Source organism: Monodelphis domestica, chromosome 1, assembly GCF_027887165.1.
Source record: "Monodelphis domestica isolate mMonDom1 chromosome 1, mMonDom1.pri, whole genome shotgun sequence".
In the NCBI taxonomy this organism is placed as follows: Eukaryota; Metazoa; Chordata; class Mammalia; order Didelphimorphia; family Didelphidae; genus Monodelphis; species Monodelphis domestica.
This window is the reverse complement of record NC_077227.1, coordinates 165,684,002-165,703,235: the sequence shown is the minus strand read 5'-3', so window position 1 is coordinate 165,703,235 and position 19,234 is coordinate 165,684,002. Positions and strand designations below refer to the sequence as shown.

Below are 19,234 nucleotides of genomic sequence, written 5' to 3'. Positions count from 1 at the left end.
TCACTGTGTCTATTTTATCACTCATATATCATGGTTGCTCTGGCTCCATTTCTTCAGAGACAGAATTTGTTACATTTCACCCCTCCATGGGATTCACTGATAATCTCAGTAGTTTGGGGAGTCTCTTTTCTCTGACATTTGTTCAGGTTCCAAAAGGCTGTGTTCCCCCCAATTTCAGGAGCTCATTTCTACTTAACCACTGACCAATGTATTAGCCTTTGCAAAGGGCTAGTCGTTTCAAAGGCATAGCAAGAACAAACATAAAAACATTTCTCCCAGGGCTTGGGCAGATTTGATGTTGTTTGTGAAAATAAGCACCAAAATTGTAAATAGTTTAGAAAGAAATTTATTAGATTGTTTGCTGTCCTGAGCATGGTACCCCAAAACAAGAATACTTGTTTCCAAGCATTCTTGGATCCAGGACCTGAGAACCCCAAATTCCTTGCAGTTATCTCTGGCATTTCTAGAGTTACTGAGGTCAGGAGACATTCTAGGTACAGATCTCATGAGGTTGAATTTAAAGAGTAATTATTTTTCCAAACAATATAATAAATCATTTCCCCATAGTGATAATTCTCCCTATACTGCCTCAGAACATTATCTCTGTCTCTGGCAAGTGGGATGGAGTGATTAAGCTCATAGTGTAACTCAGTTCCTATATAACATTAATCTCACCAAGTTCAAGTCCAAATCTCAGCCCCAGCTGGCAACCCATGGCCTCCATTACACTAAAATAGAAGTGAGATCAGTTTAGAGAACTGATAATTATGGGGTACTGTTCCTCTAAATGCTGGACACTGGTGGCTTTTATCAGGAGAGACTGTAACTTTCCTTTCTCTCCCCCAACCCCACCAGTGCTTAAAATTTTCTGCTAATTAGAGTTTTAAATGGAACTGATAATTTTTCATGTATAGTAGCACTATATTTTACAATGGTCTGGCCTAATCTAGAGACAGCTTTAGTAGAAACAGTGCTAGATTTGAAATCAAAGGACTTGGATTCAGTTCTTGATTTTGCTTTTCACAACCTGTGTGATTATAGGCAAGTCCCTTCATATCTCTGAATTTATTCTGTGCTCTGTAAAAGATGGATTTTAGATGAACTTAAAATCTCTTACAGTTCTAACTATATAATTCTGAATATAAAGGCTAATAAACTCCTTAGAAACAGCCCCAGATTTTTTCATTTTCTTCTCAAATATATGAAAAGGAAAATAAAATAATCAGAAATCCCAATAGTTTTATAGATAGAGACAGTTTGGTATGCTAGAAAGACTGTGGCCAGAGAATCAGGGGACTTGGATTGTCATTTCAGCTTTCCCACTGGAATCTTAGGCAAATCACTGAATCTGTGTGGGCTTCAGGGTTTTTTTTTTTTTTTAAACTACAAGATGAGGAATTGGCTCTGATTTGGAGACTCTTAACCGTTTTTATATCCTGTACCTATTGGTCAGTCTAGTGACCCCTATAGATCACTTTGCTGAATGGTGTTTTAAATATATGAAATTAAATGCATAATATATATATTATATATTTATATATATATAAAATAAAAGAACCAATTATGTTGAAATAAAGTATCATAATTAAAAAATCCTTTCTTTCTGTTTTAGAATCAATATAATGTATTGGTTCCAAAGCAGAAGAGCAGTAAGGGCTAGGCAATGGGGGTTAAGAGACTTACGTGCACTGGGTCACATAGCTTGGAATTATCTGAGGCTAGATTTGAACCCAGGACCTCCTGCCTTTAGGTCTAGCTTTTAATCCACTTAGCCATCTGGCTGCCCCCTCAGAATATAAAAAAAAAAACCCACACAATTCCAAGGATATAAGGTTAGGAACCCTGGATCTAGATGATAGTTAAGCACGCTTATAATTCTCATATTCTGTTATACTGTATGAAAACAAAACACAGAACAGATATAAATATGTATTTAATAATGCCATATAGACATATTACTTCTCATTCAAACTTTTTATAGCTGTAATTTCATTTTTTTTTCTTATGCCACTTTTCTTACATAGCCAAGATGGGAATTCTTATCCCTATTTAATAGAAGTAAAACTGAGGTACAGAGAAGTTTGATGATTTCCCCAAGCTTAACATAGTTAATTAGTTAGTGGCAAAGCTCTGGCAGAATTGAGATCTTTTAACTTCTAGCTTTGCTTTACTGGAGTTAACTAGCTTCACCCTTTAGAAACCATTTGAGCACAGTATTATTTATATATTGTCTGAACTGCTCCTACTATATTTTAAAATGTTGACTAACTAAGGAAGGAGGGAGGTTTGTGAGGATGGAGAATTTGTTGAGATTGTGCCAGATTTAAAAAAATAGCATTTTCTTGAAAATCTTCAGGATTTCCTAGAACGACCAATCGTCTAAATCCTGTTGCTGTTCCCTATCTCATGAGCCAAAGAAGAAGTCAGGCATTTTGCCCACAGCAAATGCACATATGCCATGCTTATATAACCATAAAGCTCTACACCAGGCATGGAAAATTCATTGTTTTGAACCATGCAAGTGAGTGATTACTATTGCTGCATGATTAGTATGATGAAGAGGAGAGTGTGCGGAAACTGGTCCCAAATGAGTCCCCTTCCTGAATTATTCTCAACAGTTTAGTCATTTTGTATAATGGGATCCTCAACCTTTGGCTGAGTAGCGACTTTTCCATTGATTTTGAGATGAGAAGTAGTAGAGGGTAGGATGGGGGATTGTGAAGGTAGAGTATGGAGAAGAGGTTGTTGGTCTTAAGAACCCTAAGCAGAATGGGAAACGAAGGAGCCAGTTCCTATACTCCCTTACTTGATGAGGGCCTTGGAAAATTCAAGATGGGAGACTAGTGAGGACAACTTGCTGAGAGATCCCTTATCTTGACAAACTGTGGGCTGGAGACACCTGTCATATTGAATCTTAATGACTCAGAGCCTAAAAATAAAATGGAATATAAAAAGAGGTAGAAATTTGCCTTCAGTTTCTCTTGTAATCTCATACCAGATTCTCTGAAGACCTATTTCTCAGTTCTCATTAAAATCATGATTTCTTTTATAATCATGTCTACTAATAAGCTTGAAATAGATTATTTCCACTGGATTTCAGAGCTCAGTTGCCAGTTCTTTGAGAGCAAGGTGAATGAAAAAGGGCATATTTATTTAGGTTAATCTGGAATCCTATTCTTGGTTAATCTAAATAATTTTGGGCCCAGAGCCCTATTTTGTCTGAAGGATCTGAATCAATTGCCTGGGCAGTCTTGAATTCTCTGTAATTATGCCAACAGTAATTTCCCTGCCCTGTATAGACCTAGATTGGACTTAAAAATAGGAAGTGACTGTATAATTGGAAATATCTTCATACTGTATAGAAATATATCAGCAGTGATCATAGAAATCATAGAATTACTATATGAGATTACTTAACATCTCAAGGAGGGTAGCAATAGGGATAGGGAGGGAAGGAGAGAATTCAAGACAGTATTCTTTCAAAAATGTTGAAAACTGTTTTTACATGTAATTGGGGGGGGGTGGTAGAATAAAATAAAAAAGAAATCATAGTTTAGAGCTAAAGGGTTCTTTAGAGACCTTCAAAGTAAACCCATTATTTTGTATAGAAGGAAACTGAAACCTATAAAGGTTGTGTTTTGCCCAAGATTGTGCAGAAAGTAAGTGAAAGAGCATATGAATCTAGCCCCTTAGATACTAAATCCAACCCCTTTTCAGCTGTACCACATTCAATTTATATTATCCTTTAGAGGTATTATATTATAAGGGAAGAGTATTTTACCAGGAGTCAGGAGACTTATATTCCAGGCTTGGCTCCACACTTATTAATCTTGTGAATTAGGTTAGTCACTTAGCCTTTCTAAGTCTCATTTATCCTGACTGCAAAAAGGGGATCATTGCCTTTCTGCCCTGTCTATCTTACAGGATTGTGTTGAACACCAAATGGGACAGTGAAGGTTAAAGTTTTTTAAAAACTATAACGTGTTATATAAATGGAAGTAACTAGTATAGAAAATCTTCAACTGACATTTTTTGTGGCTTGGAATTTAGACTGGGCAGCAGCAACAAAGGGGATGCCACAATAATTTTTGTTGTTTAATATTTATGGATTGCATGCTTCCTTTTTCTGAAGACTTCTCCATTTTTCAGTTGATATATCTCTTTCATTGTTGTACTCTAATAATCTTTGAACAAAGAAACACTCCCATAAAAATCTAATAAGAAATAAGAGTTAATTTTCCTTCAAATAGAAGGAAGCACTTCAAGTTTAGATGTGACTCTCCTCCTTACTCTACCTTCTCCCCACCCCAAATACAAACACTTTATATGCAATCATTTAAGGATTAAATATGGAGTGGACATAGGTGGAGCTGTTGCTCTAGTACCCCCTGAAGTATGTAGGGATTATTAAGAGTAAAGAAACCCTGAGTTAGCATGTAAGGTTGTTTCTGGAGTGGGGAATTTAAAAGGAGGGATTGGCAATTTAGTAGAGCTTCCTTGGGGACTCATAATTTAATTTGTGCTTCTTTGCTAAGAGACAGTCATGGCATAATGGATAGAAAGGTGAACTCTGAGTCTAGAAGATCCTGGGTCCAAGTCCTCCCTTTGATGCATCAACCACCAATCAAGAAATCAATCAACAAAAATCAAATCAACAAACTTTTATTAAGTACCCACTATGTGCCAGGGCAGCATAGGTACACAGTAGATAGGGTGTCAGGCTAGGAGTCAGGAAGACCTAAATTTAAATCCAGTCTCAGACACTTATTAGCTTTGGGTCTCTGGGCATGCCACTTAACCCTGTTTGCCTCAGTTTCTTCATCTGTAAAATGAATTAGAGAAGGAAATAGCAAACTACTTCAGTATCTTTGTCAAGAAAACCCCAAATGTGGTTACAAAGAATCAGACACAACTGGAAAACAACAATGTGCCATGCACAGTGCCAGCTACTGGGGATGCAGAAAGAGCTTACAAACATACTGGATGTGTGATGCTGAGTAAGTCCCAGGGTGATCACTAAGAAACTTTTTTTTGAGACCATAAGTTGCAGAGCAGGTGGTCATATTCATTGGTCAAGGAAGTCTCCTCACTGGGAATTTTCTATTCCATGGAAGAAATTACAAGCATGACACCAAAAAATTTTTTTAGCAAATATTTATTGAGGTTCTACTTTTCCAACATTTCATTGATAATAATTAAACAAATGACATTTGTTAATGGAATAGAAGCAGCTCCCATTGATTTGGAGTTTGAACACTTTTTGAAAGGATTACAAATAGGTGATCAAAGAAAATTCTACTAATTTCATGTCCTGTGTGTGTCAGTATTGGACAGATTACTATTTGCAATGGAATATGTCTGAATACCCGGGGGTGAAGAATGTTCGCTTTCCAGATGGGCAGATTTGGAAACCAGATATTCTTCTGTACAACAGGTAAGCATACTGAGATCAAAGGAAACATTCTTATTCTTATTCGTGTTTGTGTGCTAGCTTTGTACTAGAAATTTTTCAGTGTCTGTATGTTCTAGAACTAATTTAGAAGCCAAAGAATAAAACACAGAGATTTCCTGATGCTTTGGATCACTTCTTACCTACTTGGCATGTGACCTAAGGAAATCTGTTTTAGTCCTATGCCATTTTTCTCATTCTTATACTTGTCTCAAAGGAGATGCTAGCAAGACTTTCAGGTCTGTGGCTGAAAGGCATAAGGTATTATGTGTTAATGTACATTGGACATCAAAATAAGCATCTTTGGCATTTAAAAATGTTTTTAAAATTATTAGTAAATAATTGATCAGTGGAGAGTATTTAAATTACTATTATTATTAATTTATTTTTAACATTCATTTAAAAACTTTTTGAGTTCTGAATTCTCTCTCTCTTTCCCACCCCTCCTTCATTCACTGAGTAGGCAAGAAATGTGATGTCAATTATACATGTGAAATCATGCAAAACTTATTTCCATATTAGCTATGGTACAAAAAAGGACAAGAAAATTAAGTGAAAAGATTATGCTTCAATCTCCATTGAGACTTTATTAGTTCTATCTCTGGAGATGGAGAACATTTTTTATCATAAACCCTTCAGAACTGTCTTGGGTCACTGTATTGCTGAAAATAGCAAAGTCATTAGCACTGGATCATTGTACAATGTTATTGCTGTTATTGCTTATAATGTTCTGGTTCTGCTCACTTCACTTTGCATCAATTTATACATTATCCCAGGGTTTTTATACTACCTTGCTTTTCATTTCCTTTTTTCAAAACACTTACCTCCCGCCTTGGAACCAATACTATGTATTGGTTAGGGTTAGGGTTAGGGTTAGGAACCAATACCATGTATTGGTTCCAAGGCAGAAGAGTGGCAAAGGCTAAGACTTGGGGATTAAGTGACTTGCCCAGGGACACACAGCTAGGAAGTGTCTGAGGCCAAATCTGAACCCAGGATCACCTGTCTCTAGGGCTGACTCTCAATACACTGAGCTACCCAGTTGCCCTACTTATCATTTCTTATAGCATAGTAGTATTCCATTGCAATCATATATCACATATTTAGTCATTCTTCAATTAATGAGCATCCCTTCAATTTATAATTCTTTGCCCCCACAAAAAGAACTGCTATAAATGTTTTTGTGCAAATAGCTCCCTTTCTCTTTCTTTGATCTCTTTGTGAATCAAAGGATGTGCACAGTTTTATAGACCTTTGAGGGTACCAAATTGCTTTCTAGCATGGTTGGATCAGTTCACAACTAGTGGATATTATTTTTGAATCTGAGTTAGAACCAGAATAGATCTCAAGGTACTATATGGCTCCTCCTACTCTTCTGCCAGCCTTCCCATTCCCATTACTTTTGCCACCCCTGCTCCTTGTCCTTAGCCACTCTATTCAATCAGGGGAAGTGTTTGCTAGTTCCCTCAGCAGCCAATTCATCTTCTCATTCCTTGACACAGCATTTTAGTAATAGAAAGAGGGATGTGTGGGATAACAAAATTGTGTACACCCTTTAGGAACAGGAGTAACAAAAGCAAGACCTTAATGAGCTTAATGGAAAGGGGATAAAGTAGCCTTGATAAGGGGACTTGATAATAGGAATAGGATAGGGGAACAAGAAGAATGGTAAGGGAACTTTTTAGAGGAAAAAAATGAAAGAGAAAACAAGAGAGGTAGGAAGCAGAGTACACTGGTTCCCGAGTATAGGGGAGTCTATAACCAAGTGAAAAGGAAGGAAAGCAATAAAGATCATGAAGAATACCAGAAAAACCCCAGTCAAGTTTGAGAGGTAGGTGATTGCATAGAATATTGTGACTATTATTATTATTTAAAAACCCTTACCTTCTGTTTAAAGACAGGGCTTTAAGAAGGGCAGAGAGTGTTAGGAAACCAGGGTTAAGTAACTTGCCCAGGATATCACAGCTAGGAAACATCTGAGGCCAGATAACCCAAGTCATCCTGATTCCAGGTCTGGTGCTCTGTCCATGGTGCTACCTAACTGCTACCATGGTGATTATTATTAATAGGCATGTCTTTATATCTGTGATGGGCAGCTTGGTGGTGCAGTGGGTAGAGTGCTGGGCTTAAAGTGAGGAAGGCTCATCTTTCTAAATTCAAATCTGGCCTCAGACACTATCTGTGTGACCCTGGAAAGTCACTTAATCTAGTTTGCCTCATGTGTAAAAGTTTCTTATCTTTAAATGAACTAGAAAAGGAAATGGCAAACCACTCTAGTATCTTTGCCAAGAAAACCCCAAATGGGGCCACAAAGAGATAGACATGACTAAAACAAGTGAACAACAATGGAGTATAACTTAATATAATGGCCTGTGTATTGTGAATTGTAAAGGTTAAATTTAATGGTTGGATGCAGTTTATTTACCAAAATAGAGGGGAAACAATAGAGAAATGTGAAAGAGGTTAGAAAAAATACCTATATTAGTCCTCAGACAGGAGGGCTGGTAGTGACCTCTCCTCCAAGATGGCCTCCTCCAAGATGAAAGCTAGTCCCTTAGGAAACTAGGAAAAGAATCAGCCATTTCACTCACCCAACCAAGTAGTCTAGTAGAGTCAGAGTCTAAGTTGAAGTCAGGATCCATGCTGCATTCTCCAATAACATTTCCTTGAAGACTATCTCTAGGAGACACCCTCCACTCTCCCTGTCACAGGATTTTGTGGCTTTTATGGTGGTTTCCTATCCCTGCCTCTCTTCACAGGGGCCAATCACAGTTTCCAAAATTGTCACACCTCTCATCCTCTGAAGGTGGCAACTCTCCTCCTAGGTTTCACACATTTCTGAGTGTGTGAACTCTTAAAAGAATTCAAAAATTTCTGGCTGTTTGAGTTAGAAAAAAGAGTGGAGCTCTTCCAAGTATCTTGCTGGCTTCTCACCTCTAAAGATGTTAACTCTCCTACTAGGAGTAAGAGAGTAAGAGTTTGTGGACTTTCCTTACTTTATGGTTTGGACCATAATTGGTTGCCAGATATTTAATTTCTAAATTCCCAAAATGAATTACTGAAGTAAAATGGAATTTATGGCAGTTTATTTTTACAATAGAGGGAAGATATTAAGGAAGAGAGAAAAGGGGGGAGAGAGAGAAATATATATATGTGTGTGTGTGTGTGTGTGTGTGTGTATATATATATATATATATATATAGAGAGAGAGAGAGAGAGAGAGAGAGAGAGCTCTGGCTTCTTCTGAGCCAGGTAGAAATTCTAAGGCCCCAGCCAGGGGAAAGGAGTCTGAATACAATTGGCCTTTCCTGGAGGGTCACACCTCCAGAAAGGGCAAGGAAGGAAGTCAGCTTTTACACTCACCATATTGTCAGTTCAATCAGCAGATTCTTTTATCAGCCTTAACTGTAGCAGGCTTTAGTCTAAGTGTGTCTCTTTCAAGTGTCCCTCTTCACTCCAAGTCTTTCTTTTCACTCCAAGTGTCTTCACTCCAAGGGACTCCCTTCAAGTCTGTCTTCACTCCAAGTCTGACTGTCTGTCCTCTGTGTGTCTCTGTTTCCACTTTTAAAGACTTTTTTCTCTTGAGTCATTTCCTAAATTTTTACGTTTACCAATCACAGCTGACGCTCCACTCCAGGACTGCCCACTCTTTCATTCCCACTCAATGTATGAAATGGGTGTTCACACCTTTTTGTGGTTAAAATCCAAAATGGGTATATCTCCATACTAAACTTGAAGTACTGTGCTTTACACTTTGGGGATTAAAATCTAAAAATAGACAGGGGATTACAATTTAATCTTCACAATGAAGGAAGAGCTAAGCACCTTCATTGCTACAATCTGGGGAGAGCCAAATCCAATCTTCACAGGGTTAAGTATGGGCATATTCCTTTTGTTGATTAATTCAAAAGTAAACAAAAGAGAGTTTATCCTGTCTTCAATCTAGTAAGGTACTAAGAAAGAGTACTTAAGTTATTGTTATACCAAAGTGTTAACTACAACTAGGCAAAGAGAACAAAGATTACCTTTTCATAATTGCAAACTAAGAATAGACAAAGGGAACCAAGAATTTCCTTTCACAGAATCCCTGAGTGAGGATATTATGAATAAAATTGAATTCAACAGACATTTATTAAGTATTTACTATATGCCAGGTATTGTATTAGGTGTTGGTTGTACAAAGATTAAAAAAATTATTCAGGGAACAAGGTGACTGGATGCCTGATTGACACTGAGAGATGAAGTTTTGGGGAGCTAGCTAAGAGGGAAGTAAAAAGGAATAAAAGACATGAAAAACACAGAAAATGGAAAATCTATGATAATCTGAGAGAGAAGAGGTTGAAAAATCAGCCAAGACAAGTTTAGGACCAAAGGAGGTTGGGTGGAGGAAAACTGAGATATGCTCATACAGAGCAAAGCCTTTGAACAAGCTTTAGGAATTCAATGCAATTCATTTCAATTCAAAAAGCACTTAACAGGCACAAAAAAGACTTTGTTAGGGGCTAAGAACACATTTGCAAAATAGTCTCTCTTCTTAAGGAGTTTATTTTCTAGGAAGAGGGGCAGTTTGCTCTTTCAATCAATCTCCAGGCCCATCATCAATCTCTCCCAGGGCTACCTTCATACTCAGACCTCTTCTCTATCCTGTATTCAATTTACAACAAAAAAAACTTCACTTGATTCTTTTATCCCCTTATATAATTTCTCCTTTTTGTTGATGAACTACAAATGCTTTCAAAATTCATTGTTTCCACTTCCTTTTATCTCACATCTCCAGTCTTTGCATTCTGGCTTCTAACCTCATTACTTAGATAGAAGTGATTTCTCCTAGGTTATCATTTATAGCAATTACCAAATCCAATGGTCTTTTTTTCAGTTTTCATCCTTTTTGACCTCTCTGTCACCTTTGACACTATTGACCATTCTTTCTTCTTGGATATTCTTAACCTTCTTATTATTGTTTTTCACTTCATTGCTATTTCTAGCTACTCTTTCAGTCTTCTTTGCTAGATTATCATAAATGTAATGCCACCTAAGAGGACTAGCTGCTCCCAAACTCTCAAGGCTATCCTTGACCCTATTCTCTTCTCTCTTAGTGATCTTTTCAGCTTTCATAGATTCAATTGCCATCTCTATGCAGATGGCTCCCAGCTCCATACATCTAGCCCTAATGTCTCTCCTGACCCATAGTCCTATATCACCAATTACTGTAACAGTTAAAAATTAGGGGAGACTGAGGCAGGTAGAAATTAGTTTCTCTCTGCAAGGAGTATTGTATTTTTATGAAGTTTATTAAAGGTTAAGGATTAAAGAAAATACAGAATAAGAAAGCACATGCCTAGGCCAGAGAGGCTTAGACAAGATAACCTCACATTATGAAAGAGACGTGTCTGCTCCAAAAAGGAAGTCCAAAAGAGGCCGAGCCTATTCACAACCAGATTTAAATACCCCATCTCGCTCTCGGCCCAGGTGAGAATTCAGTGAGATTAGCGGGCATTCTGGGGAAGTGGAGCAAGGATTTCTGGGGATTGAAGTCCTGGATTCGAGTCTATTTTTATATTCCCCTGTTTGATCCTCTGGGGAGGACTTCCCCAAAGGATCATAAAAACATAATCAATTTTAAAGATTACAATAATTTGAGGATAAGAGAGAAAAAAGAACAAAACCAATAACTGCTGGATGCATTGACAAAAAGCCAGTTAGGGAGGAAGTCCCCTTTCTGGCATGAAAGTATACATACAAATAAATGTTCAATCAACTATACCCAAAGTTCATTTTTGTGCAGCTTGTGGTCTGGAGGCATCTTAATGGTGGCTTCTCCAACAGTTCAGTTTCTGGATTCAGGGAAGTATCATCTTTCTTTACCTAAAATTCTTCTCAAAAGGAATTTTAAACTTTGTAATTTAAAATAATGATATTTTTTACATTCCCCCATTAAGAGGGTGATTGAAAAATACAGGATCACTTAGGGATGCATGGCTGAGGTATGAGGTATATGAATCAATTGGCAAGAGATATTAAAAAGATATCAGAAAATCCAAATAAAAAAGAAAAATTTCTGGATGAAAATATAGACTATCAAAGTCTTATGTGTAAAAATTCTAAGTAAAAAGAAAAATAAATCTATAATAGGTGCTTGAATCAGGGCCCAATCAGAATGATCTAAGCAATGATGCATTTACCCAGTCAGTAGCCAGGGCTACAGAAAGGTACAGAAAAGGGGACCAGATTATATGAGCCAAGGTTTCAGGAATACTTGTCTGAGAGTATTTTCAGAGTGAGTGTGGACACATGGAAAGCCTATGTCTAGCAATGATAAACACAGTAACCTCGAGTCTTCACACTAGGTTCAAAATCTTTGCAGTGGCCTAGAAGTGCATCAATCCATCCTGGATTGGCTTTTCTTTGGTCCGGTGCAATGGCTCTTGTGTGTATATCTTGCCCTGGAATGAGACAGAATCATTAAGCAAAGTCCCATCATTTTTTAAAATAATTAGTGGCATCATTTTTATAGTGTTCTAGCTTTTTGGGGTATGCATTGACAAATGTTATTTTAAACTTATAGTACTGAAAAGTCAAAAAGTTAAAGAAAATTGTAATGCTGGTGATGTGCTTCAAATATAAAAAAGGAGAGAAAAAAATTAAAAAACTGAAATAATATATTGCACATGAAATAAAAATATGATAAAAGAGCTTTTAAAATTAAAAAATATAGCTTATAATCATTGACACACTGTGTCAGCTAAGAAAATAAAGATTACAAGGCTTTCTCCCCCAAAATGAGATCCATTTCCTCTTCATGCCTGGCCATGATCTACTGTGAGTAGAAGGCAAATGAATTGAGCAAGGTAACATTTTTCATTTTTAAAGAATAGTAGTACAAATATGTGGTACCAATATCCCCAAAATTCTCAATAGCCTAATTAATTACAATAGCAAACAGACTATCATATTTCACATGAGTTGCTGTATGACATTTTAAAAAATCTATGAATTGATGGATATTTGTCACAATTTTTACAAACATGGCAATCTTTCAACCTTGGTATTTGAACATATTTTTTAAACAAAGTAAAACTCATCTTGGGTTTAGAACATCATGAGGAAATATCATTCTGGTGGAAGTAGTGAGTTGAAGAGTATAAATGAGAGATGCTCCTTTTTTGGAGACTTTTTTAGGGGTACAAATGCCCTGAGATCAACTGCCCCAACTTCCATTCACATATTTAGAAATGCGGGAAGGTTGGAGGTTATAATTGTATTTCACTTCAGCTATGGGCCTTACCTTGTGGTAGGGGCAGGCAAAAATAACCAGAGATTGTTAAGAAAAATTCCAAAAATCATATTTAAAAAAACCCTTAAAATCAGTTGAGATATTTAGCACATTAAATTTTCCAAAGGTTGTTATACAATTGTAACCAGTTCTGATGAAGTCCATCTATCCTCTATGTGACAATTTACAAAGGCAAAAATAGAAAAACTGTTTTTTCGCATATGGGCTTATTCAATAATACTTGTTCAGCACAGTTGTAGGGGAAAAACAACAGAATTTAACAGTAGTTAACCCAATACATTAAAATGATTCAGTGTAACAGAATAATATTGAATCCAGTAATATATGAACTTAAAATCACAAAGTTAAATCTTAAACAAAACAATCAGAAAAATGCAATAGAAATACAGATTTTTTAAAATAAACCATTGGAGTCTGAAATGCCTTAAAAATATATAATGTCCAATCTTTAAAGTTCCTTAGGTGTTTTTTTTTAAAATTAATTATCCATTTAAATGTCTATTGTCCAAAGGCAGAGTGGTAAGGACTAAGCAATGGGGTTTAAGGGACCCATCCTGGTTCTCAGTTTGCTGAGCCATCCATTTGCAACTTCAAAGTTAAAGTTGAATATTTTTCCCTGACAGGCAGGTGAAGTCAATAAAATTACCAGAACAGTCAAAAGGTATCCTTTTAAATAACCCATTGCTTTTAAATTCCTGTTTGGAAAAGTCTGTTTCTTCTCCTCTCCCTTTTCTCTCTCTCCTCCTATGATCCGCCCACGTGGTCAATACCACTATCCATGTGGAGGCTTAGCCTAAGGGAAAATTACCCATTTTTCTTTAAAATGCCCCCGTTTGTTTGTTACCAGCTGGTAGAAATGAGTCCTGAGGAGCAATGAGTGAATCTGCTCCAAGGCTAGAGTTTGTTGAGCAGGCAGGTCACCAGGTGATTGCAATCTTGGTTGAATCAGGTAGGCCAGGTGAGCTAGAGAAAGACTGCTGGGGTGGGCAGGGACAGGAATGCAGACAAGCAGGGCCAGGAATGGAGCGGGCAGCTGGGGTGGGCAGGTGAGCTGCAATCTGCAAACAGGTCTGCAGGCAGGGAGAAGCAGCTGAGCTGGGTGGGGTGGCATGGCTGCTCTCAGGAGCTGATCAAGATGGTTTTCTAAAAAAGCATCTTGGAGAAACGTGACTTAAAAAAATCATTATCTAGGCTAAAAAATTTGAGAAGTTCTCATCCAATCTAGTGGTCACCAAAACTGTAACAGTTAAAAATTAGGGGAGGCTGAGGCAGGTAGAAATTAGTTTCTCTCGGCAAGGAGTATTATATTTTTATGAGGTTTATTAAAGGTTAAGGATTAAAGAAAATACAGAATAAGAAAGCACATGCCTAGGCCAGAGAGGCTTAGACAAGATAACCTCACATCATGAAAGAGATGTGTCTGCTCCAAAAAGGAAGTCCAAAAGAGGCCGAGCCTATTCACAACCAGGTTTAAATACCCCATCTCACTCTCGGCCCAGGTGAGAATTCAGTGAGATTAGCGGGCATTCTGGGGAAGTGGAGTAAGGATTTCTGGGGATTGAAGTCCTGGATTTGAGTCTATTTTTACATTACCTCTTGGACCTTTCCAATCTCATGTCCTGTAGGCATCTCAAACCCAGCATGTCTAAAAAAGAACTCACTATCATTCCCTCTAAAGCCACCTCTCTTCCTAAATAGTCTTTTTTTTTTGGCAAGGGCATTGCCACCCTTCTTTTGTGTGGGACTTGAGATGAATTCCCTGGGTTCAGGATGGTTATTCTTTGCAAGAGTGCAACACTTCAAAACTTAGCTTAAAAATAAAAAGATAAATTTATTAATTTAGAATTCATGTTGAATTTGTCTGGGAGGACAGAGACAGGAAAGGTGCCCCTCAGAGGATGTCACTTCTGGCATCTTCATATTCTTTGCAACAGGCAATATATGACTTGAGGAGGGTATATACTCAGACACATTGGGGGGGTTGGTCACCTGACTGGCATCAGTCTGAAGACATAAGGGGTGACCCTCATAGTTTAGGGGACAAGTTGATGTCTTAGATACAACCAGATGGTATCAAAGCATAGCCTTGAGGTGTATTAATCTGTGACAATCTCAAAACCTAAAGGATGATCCAAGGAGAATAATTCTCTCAAAAGTCTTTCTTATCATTAGCCTTTGAAATCCAGACCCACCCTTTCTTTAACCTTAACAAGAATGCAAGGAAGCAAAGGAATTTTCATGCTTACAGTTTGGCCTGAAACACTTCTTTAATTTGGGGCTATAAGGTAAACCGAGGGCCCCATATCATTCTATTCAATATATGAAGTTATCATAAAAAAAATTTATGGCTTAACTTTTTTTCCCCATCCTTTACTTAAGATGAGCAGGTCAAACAACTGGCTAAAATCTGCATAATCAAGCTCAGACATCAACTACAGTCATGCAAATTTTAGCTTAAGATACATCAGCAATAGCTAAGGTATCTACAGGCTTATTTTCTGTTTTACATGGATCTTTGCCTTCTTCCATCTTTTCTTTGATGTGTAAATTATTAACTTCTCCTTCTACTTTCTGTAAAAGTTTCTTATACCTTGTACCTTGACTTTGTAACTATATCTATATATATGCTGAAAGTTATGCTCTAGATTCACTGATTTTTATTTCAGGGAGTGGAAGTGAGAAATTGAGAATGATTTTGCAGCAAGACTCATTCCTTATTACAAAGGATGCCTGTGCTTTGAATAAAATAAAATGTTATTTTTCTCCCCTTCTCATCTCTACCATTGATTATATGATTAGCAATAGAACCAACCTACCAATGAATCCTCGGGCATATTTTATTACAAAACCCTTTACCATTTTTTCTCTACCCAAACTGCACTTCAGCCAAACTGGAGTACTTGTGGCTTGCCATACATGAAAATCTGCCTTCCATCTATCTTTCAGGTCTGAAATGTATTTGGTTCTGCCCTCCACCTCTTAAAATCCTTAGAGTTCTTTAGATTTCCATTCTGTTAACTTTTATATGAGGTCTTTACTTTGGTTGATGGTCCCCTTCAAAATTGCTTGGCATCTGTTTTGTATTAAAAAAATTACTAGCTATTGTTTGCCCCAATAGAATGTAGTCTCCTTGAGGGAAGAGACTATTTTGTTCTTGTATCTGTTTTCCCAGAGCCCAGCACAGTGACTGAAAAATAGTAGATGCTTAATGAAGGCTTAGTAAATGACCAAATTGAATTATTGGGGAGAAAACAGGATTGCTAAATAAGAAGAGTTAAAAGAGACATAGTCCATTGGGAGGAAGGCAAACAAATATCTAAATATTTGGATCAGAAATTAAAAAAATAATCTTTAGGCCTAAAGAGGAAATTCCATTCCATAAACATTTATTAAGCACCTACTATGTATCAGGCACTATGCTAAACGCTGAGAATACAAAAAGAGGCAAAAGGTGGTCCCTGGCTTTAGATCTAGTGAGGAGACAGCATGCAAACAAATACATACAAATTAACTATATATAGGATAAATAGGAAACACTTAAGATAAAGCATTGGGATTCAGAAACCAAAAGGGCATGGAAACAAAAACTTCCTCATGGGGGGGGGGGTTAGATTAATAAAATGAGTTGCATCCTGAAGATCAAACTTTGAAGGAACGCCTGTGAACCCAAAGAGGATGTGCCAATGGAAAGCACTGACAATGAGATGTTTATTGCTTTAATTCCTCTGTCAGGCTACTTAAGTCATGTGATTCATTCAATTCCTTATTTTTCTCTTACCTGGATTATCATTATGGCCTCTTCACTGGTCTCTATTTATCTCTTCTCTTCTTCCTCAGTTCAGCCTTCCCATACCTACCAAAATAATCTTCCTAAATCAGGTCTGAATACCCCCCCCATGCTCAAAAACTTTCACTGATTCCCTATTACCTTCAAGATAAAATGCAAACTTCATTTAATCATATCAATCTTAATCAAGAGGAAACTGCAGTAAAATTTGACAAAAAAGTATGAAATTAGATCTCCTAGAATTTACAGGCACAACTGGCTTTTGACTAACTTCATTTTATAAATCTTCATAAACAATATCCAAGATAGACTTACTTCCATCCTGTCCTGCTCTTCCCCACCTCTACCCATTGTATCTTCTATGTGGAATCCATGCTTTCCTTAGCTCTGCCCCCTCCAATCTTTCACTTTGCTTGAAGGAAGTTATCACCTCTTTAACCCAGCTTACCACCTCTTCATGAAACCTCCCCTGACTCCATCCCTCCATCACCAGTTGGGTTGTCTCTTCCTAATAGTATTCTGTTGAGACTTCTTTGCTGTCATCACAGTGACAGTGGCCTCCTTACTGTTCCTTCAACAAGAAACTCCTACCTATGAGAATGTAAGTTCCTAAAGGGTAGGAATATATGTGTATGTTTGTATGTATATATATATATATATATATATATATATATATATATATATATACATTTAATCTTTGTCTCCCCAGTGTATAGACAGTGCTTTTCATATACTAAATTTTTGTTAAATTGAATTGAAGCTGTTGCTGTCCATGTTTGTAAAACATCATTCATTGAGTGTTTGAATCAACTCTATATACTCATCTATGGTGGAAAGAGTCAGAGAAGTCAGTACATCAGGGAAAAGCTAGAACTAAATTATTATTATTTGTTTTTTTTTTAAACTACAGGATGGGAATAAGTGAAAACTGCAAACAGGAATGAACACTATTCCCTATTTTATCCTGGTCCTAGTTTTTGGTTTATTGTGTTGAACAAAACCAAACCTTTACCTTCTGTCTTAGAATTGATGCCAAGTCTTAATTCTAAGGCAAAAGAATGGTAAGGGCTAGACAATAGGGGTTAGGTGACTAGCACAGGATTTCACAGCTAGGAAGTGTCACAGACCAGATTTGAACCCAGCTGGGTCCTTCTGACTCTAGACCTGGCTCTCTCTCTATAGACTGTGCTACCTAGGCGCTCCTGTTTATCGTCTATAAAGGATACTAAATTCTGCTTGTAAATGGAGAATCTGGAATTTCTACCTAGGTTTGTTTTATATTTGGACTATTCAAAAACCCAAGAATAAATCAGATGTCTAATCTCTTTTCCCCCTGCAAGTAAAAACATCAAGGACATGATTATAATGGATAGCGTGGAGTTTTGTAGTGAGAAGGTTATTTATGACACAGCTTACCATTTGAAATGTCTCCCGCTGTGACTTTTGAGGGTCATAGATCTGCAGCTAACTTAATGAGAATTATGATCTTTAACGTTCTGCACTGTGGTTGACAGCAGGTCTGCTTGATTCAAGGAATAAAAGTCAATAAGGTTCATGCCATCAGTACTTGAGGGGACCCCTCCAATCAAGGTTTGACAAACCAGTCATTTAGCAGAGAGATCTGCCCTGTGATCAGGGGATATTGTAGATAAAGCCCCAAGAAGACTGTCAGATCCTTGCTGGGTGGCAGAGACCCAGCCAGGCAATTTAAGTAGCAATAAAGACACCTTCATCAGCAGTCAACCATGAGTATGGATGGAAGAAGAGCTAGTGTGTACTTACTTAGCTTCCAACATTTCTAGAGTCCTATAAAATGCTTGATTTTTTTTTTTTGAGGGGGAGGGTAAAACCTGGTACAGTAGAGTTATATAGTTTCTTTTCTCTCTTTTTAAATTTCAAAAACCCTTACCTTCCATACTATTAATTAATTAATACTGTGTATTGGTTCCAAGGCAGAAGAGCAGTAAGGACTAGGCAATAGGGATTAAGTGACTTGCCCAGGGCCACCCAGCTAGGAAGTGTCTGAGGCTAGATTTGAACCCAGGATCTCCTGTCTCCAGGGCTGAGATATACAGTTTCTAAATATTTAGTACTTTTAAAAATATGGCTTTTATTTACTGTTGTTGGTCATGTCTATGGGATAAACCTTTCCTTGATATTGATTTGGAGAGCTGGGTTGCACAGTGGATAAAGCTCTGGGCCTGGAATCAGGAAGAATTATCTTTTTGAGCTCAGATCTGGTTTCAGATACTTCCTAGTTGTGTGACTCTGGGTCACATTATTTAACCCTGTTTACCTCAGTTTCTTCATCTGTAAGATGAGCGGGATAAAGAAATAGTCAATTATTTTAGTATTTTTGCCAAGAAAACTTCAAATGGGGTCAAGAAGAATCAGACACAGCTAAAGTGACTGAACAATATTGATCTATCTGACAGTTTCTCTGATTTATCTAACTATCTTAACGGCCATATTGAATTGCTACATTTTGGTCTGATACAGTTAAGCCAGTTCAATTAACTAACCATTTTAAAGATGATTTCTATGAGCCAGGCTCTGTGCTTGATGCAATGTATAACAAAAGAGACATAAATGAAGGAGTAGCTGTCCTCAAGGATTTTAGTTTTCATTGAGATTTTTCAGAGATAGATTTTCACATTAGTTGTTATCTGAGATGTTTGAAAGCACAACATTCATCATACCTTTA

At 37.2% G+C, this 19,234-nt stretch overlaps 1 protein-coding gene across 1 annotated transcript in view; it reads left to right on the top strand.

The window, feature by feature from the left end:
- The window catches only part of CHRNA7 (cholinergic receptor nicotinic alpha 7 subunit), a 218,368-nt gene that overhangs the window by 127,207 nt on the left and 71,927 nt on the right, over positions 1-19,234 (top strand). Inside the window, exon 4 of the mRNA XM_001377478.5 lies at positions 5,325-5,434. Coding sequence (XP_001377515.2) covers positions 5,325-5,434 — 110 coding nt within the window. The remainder of the gene's footprint in view (positions 1-5,324; positions 5,435-19,234) is intronic.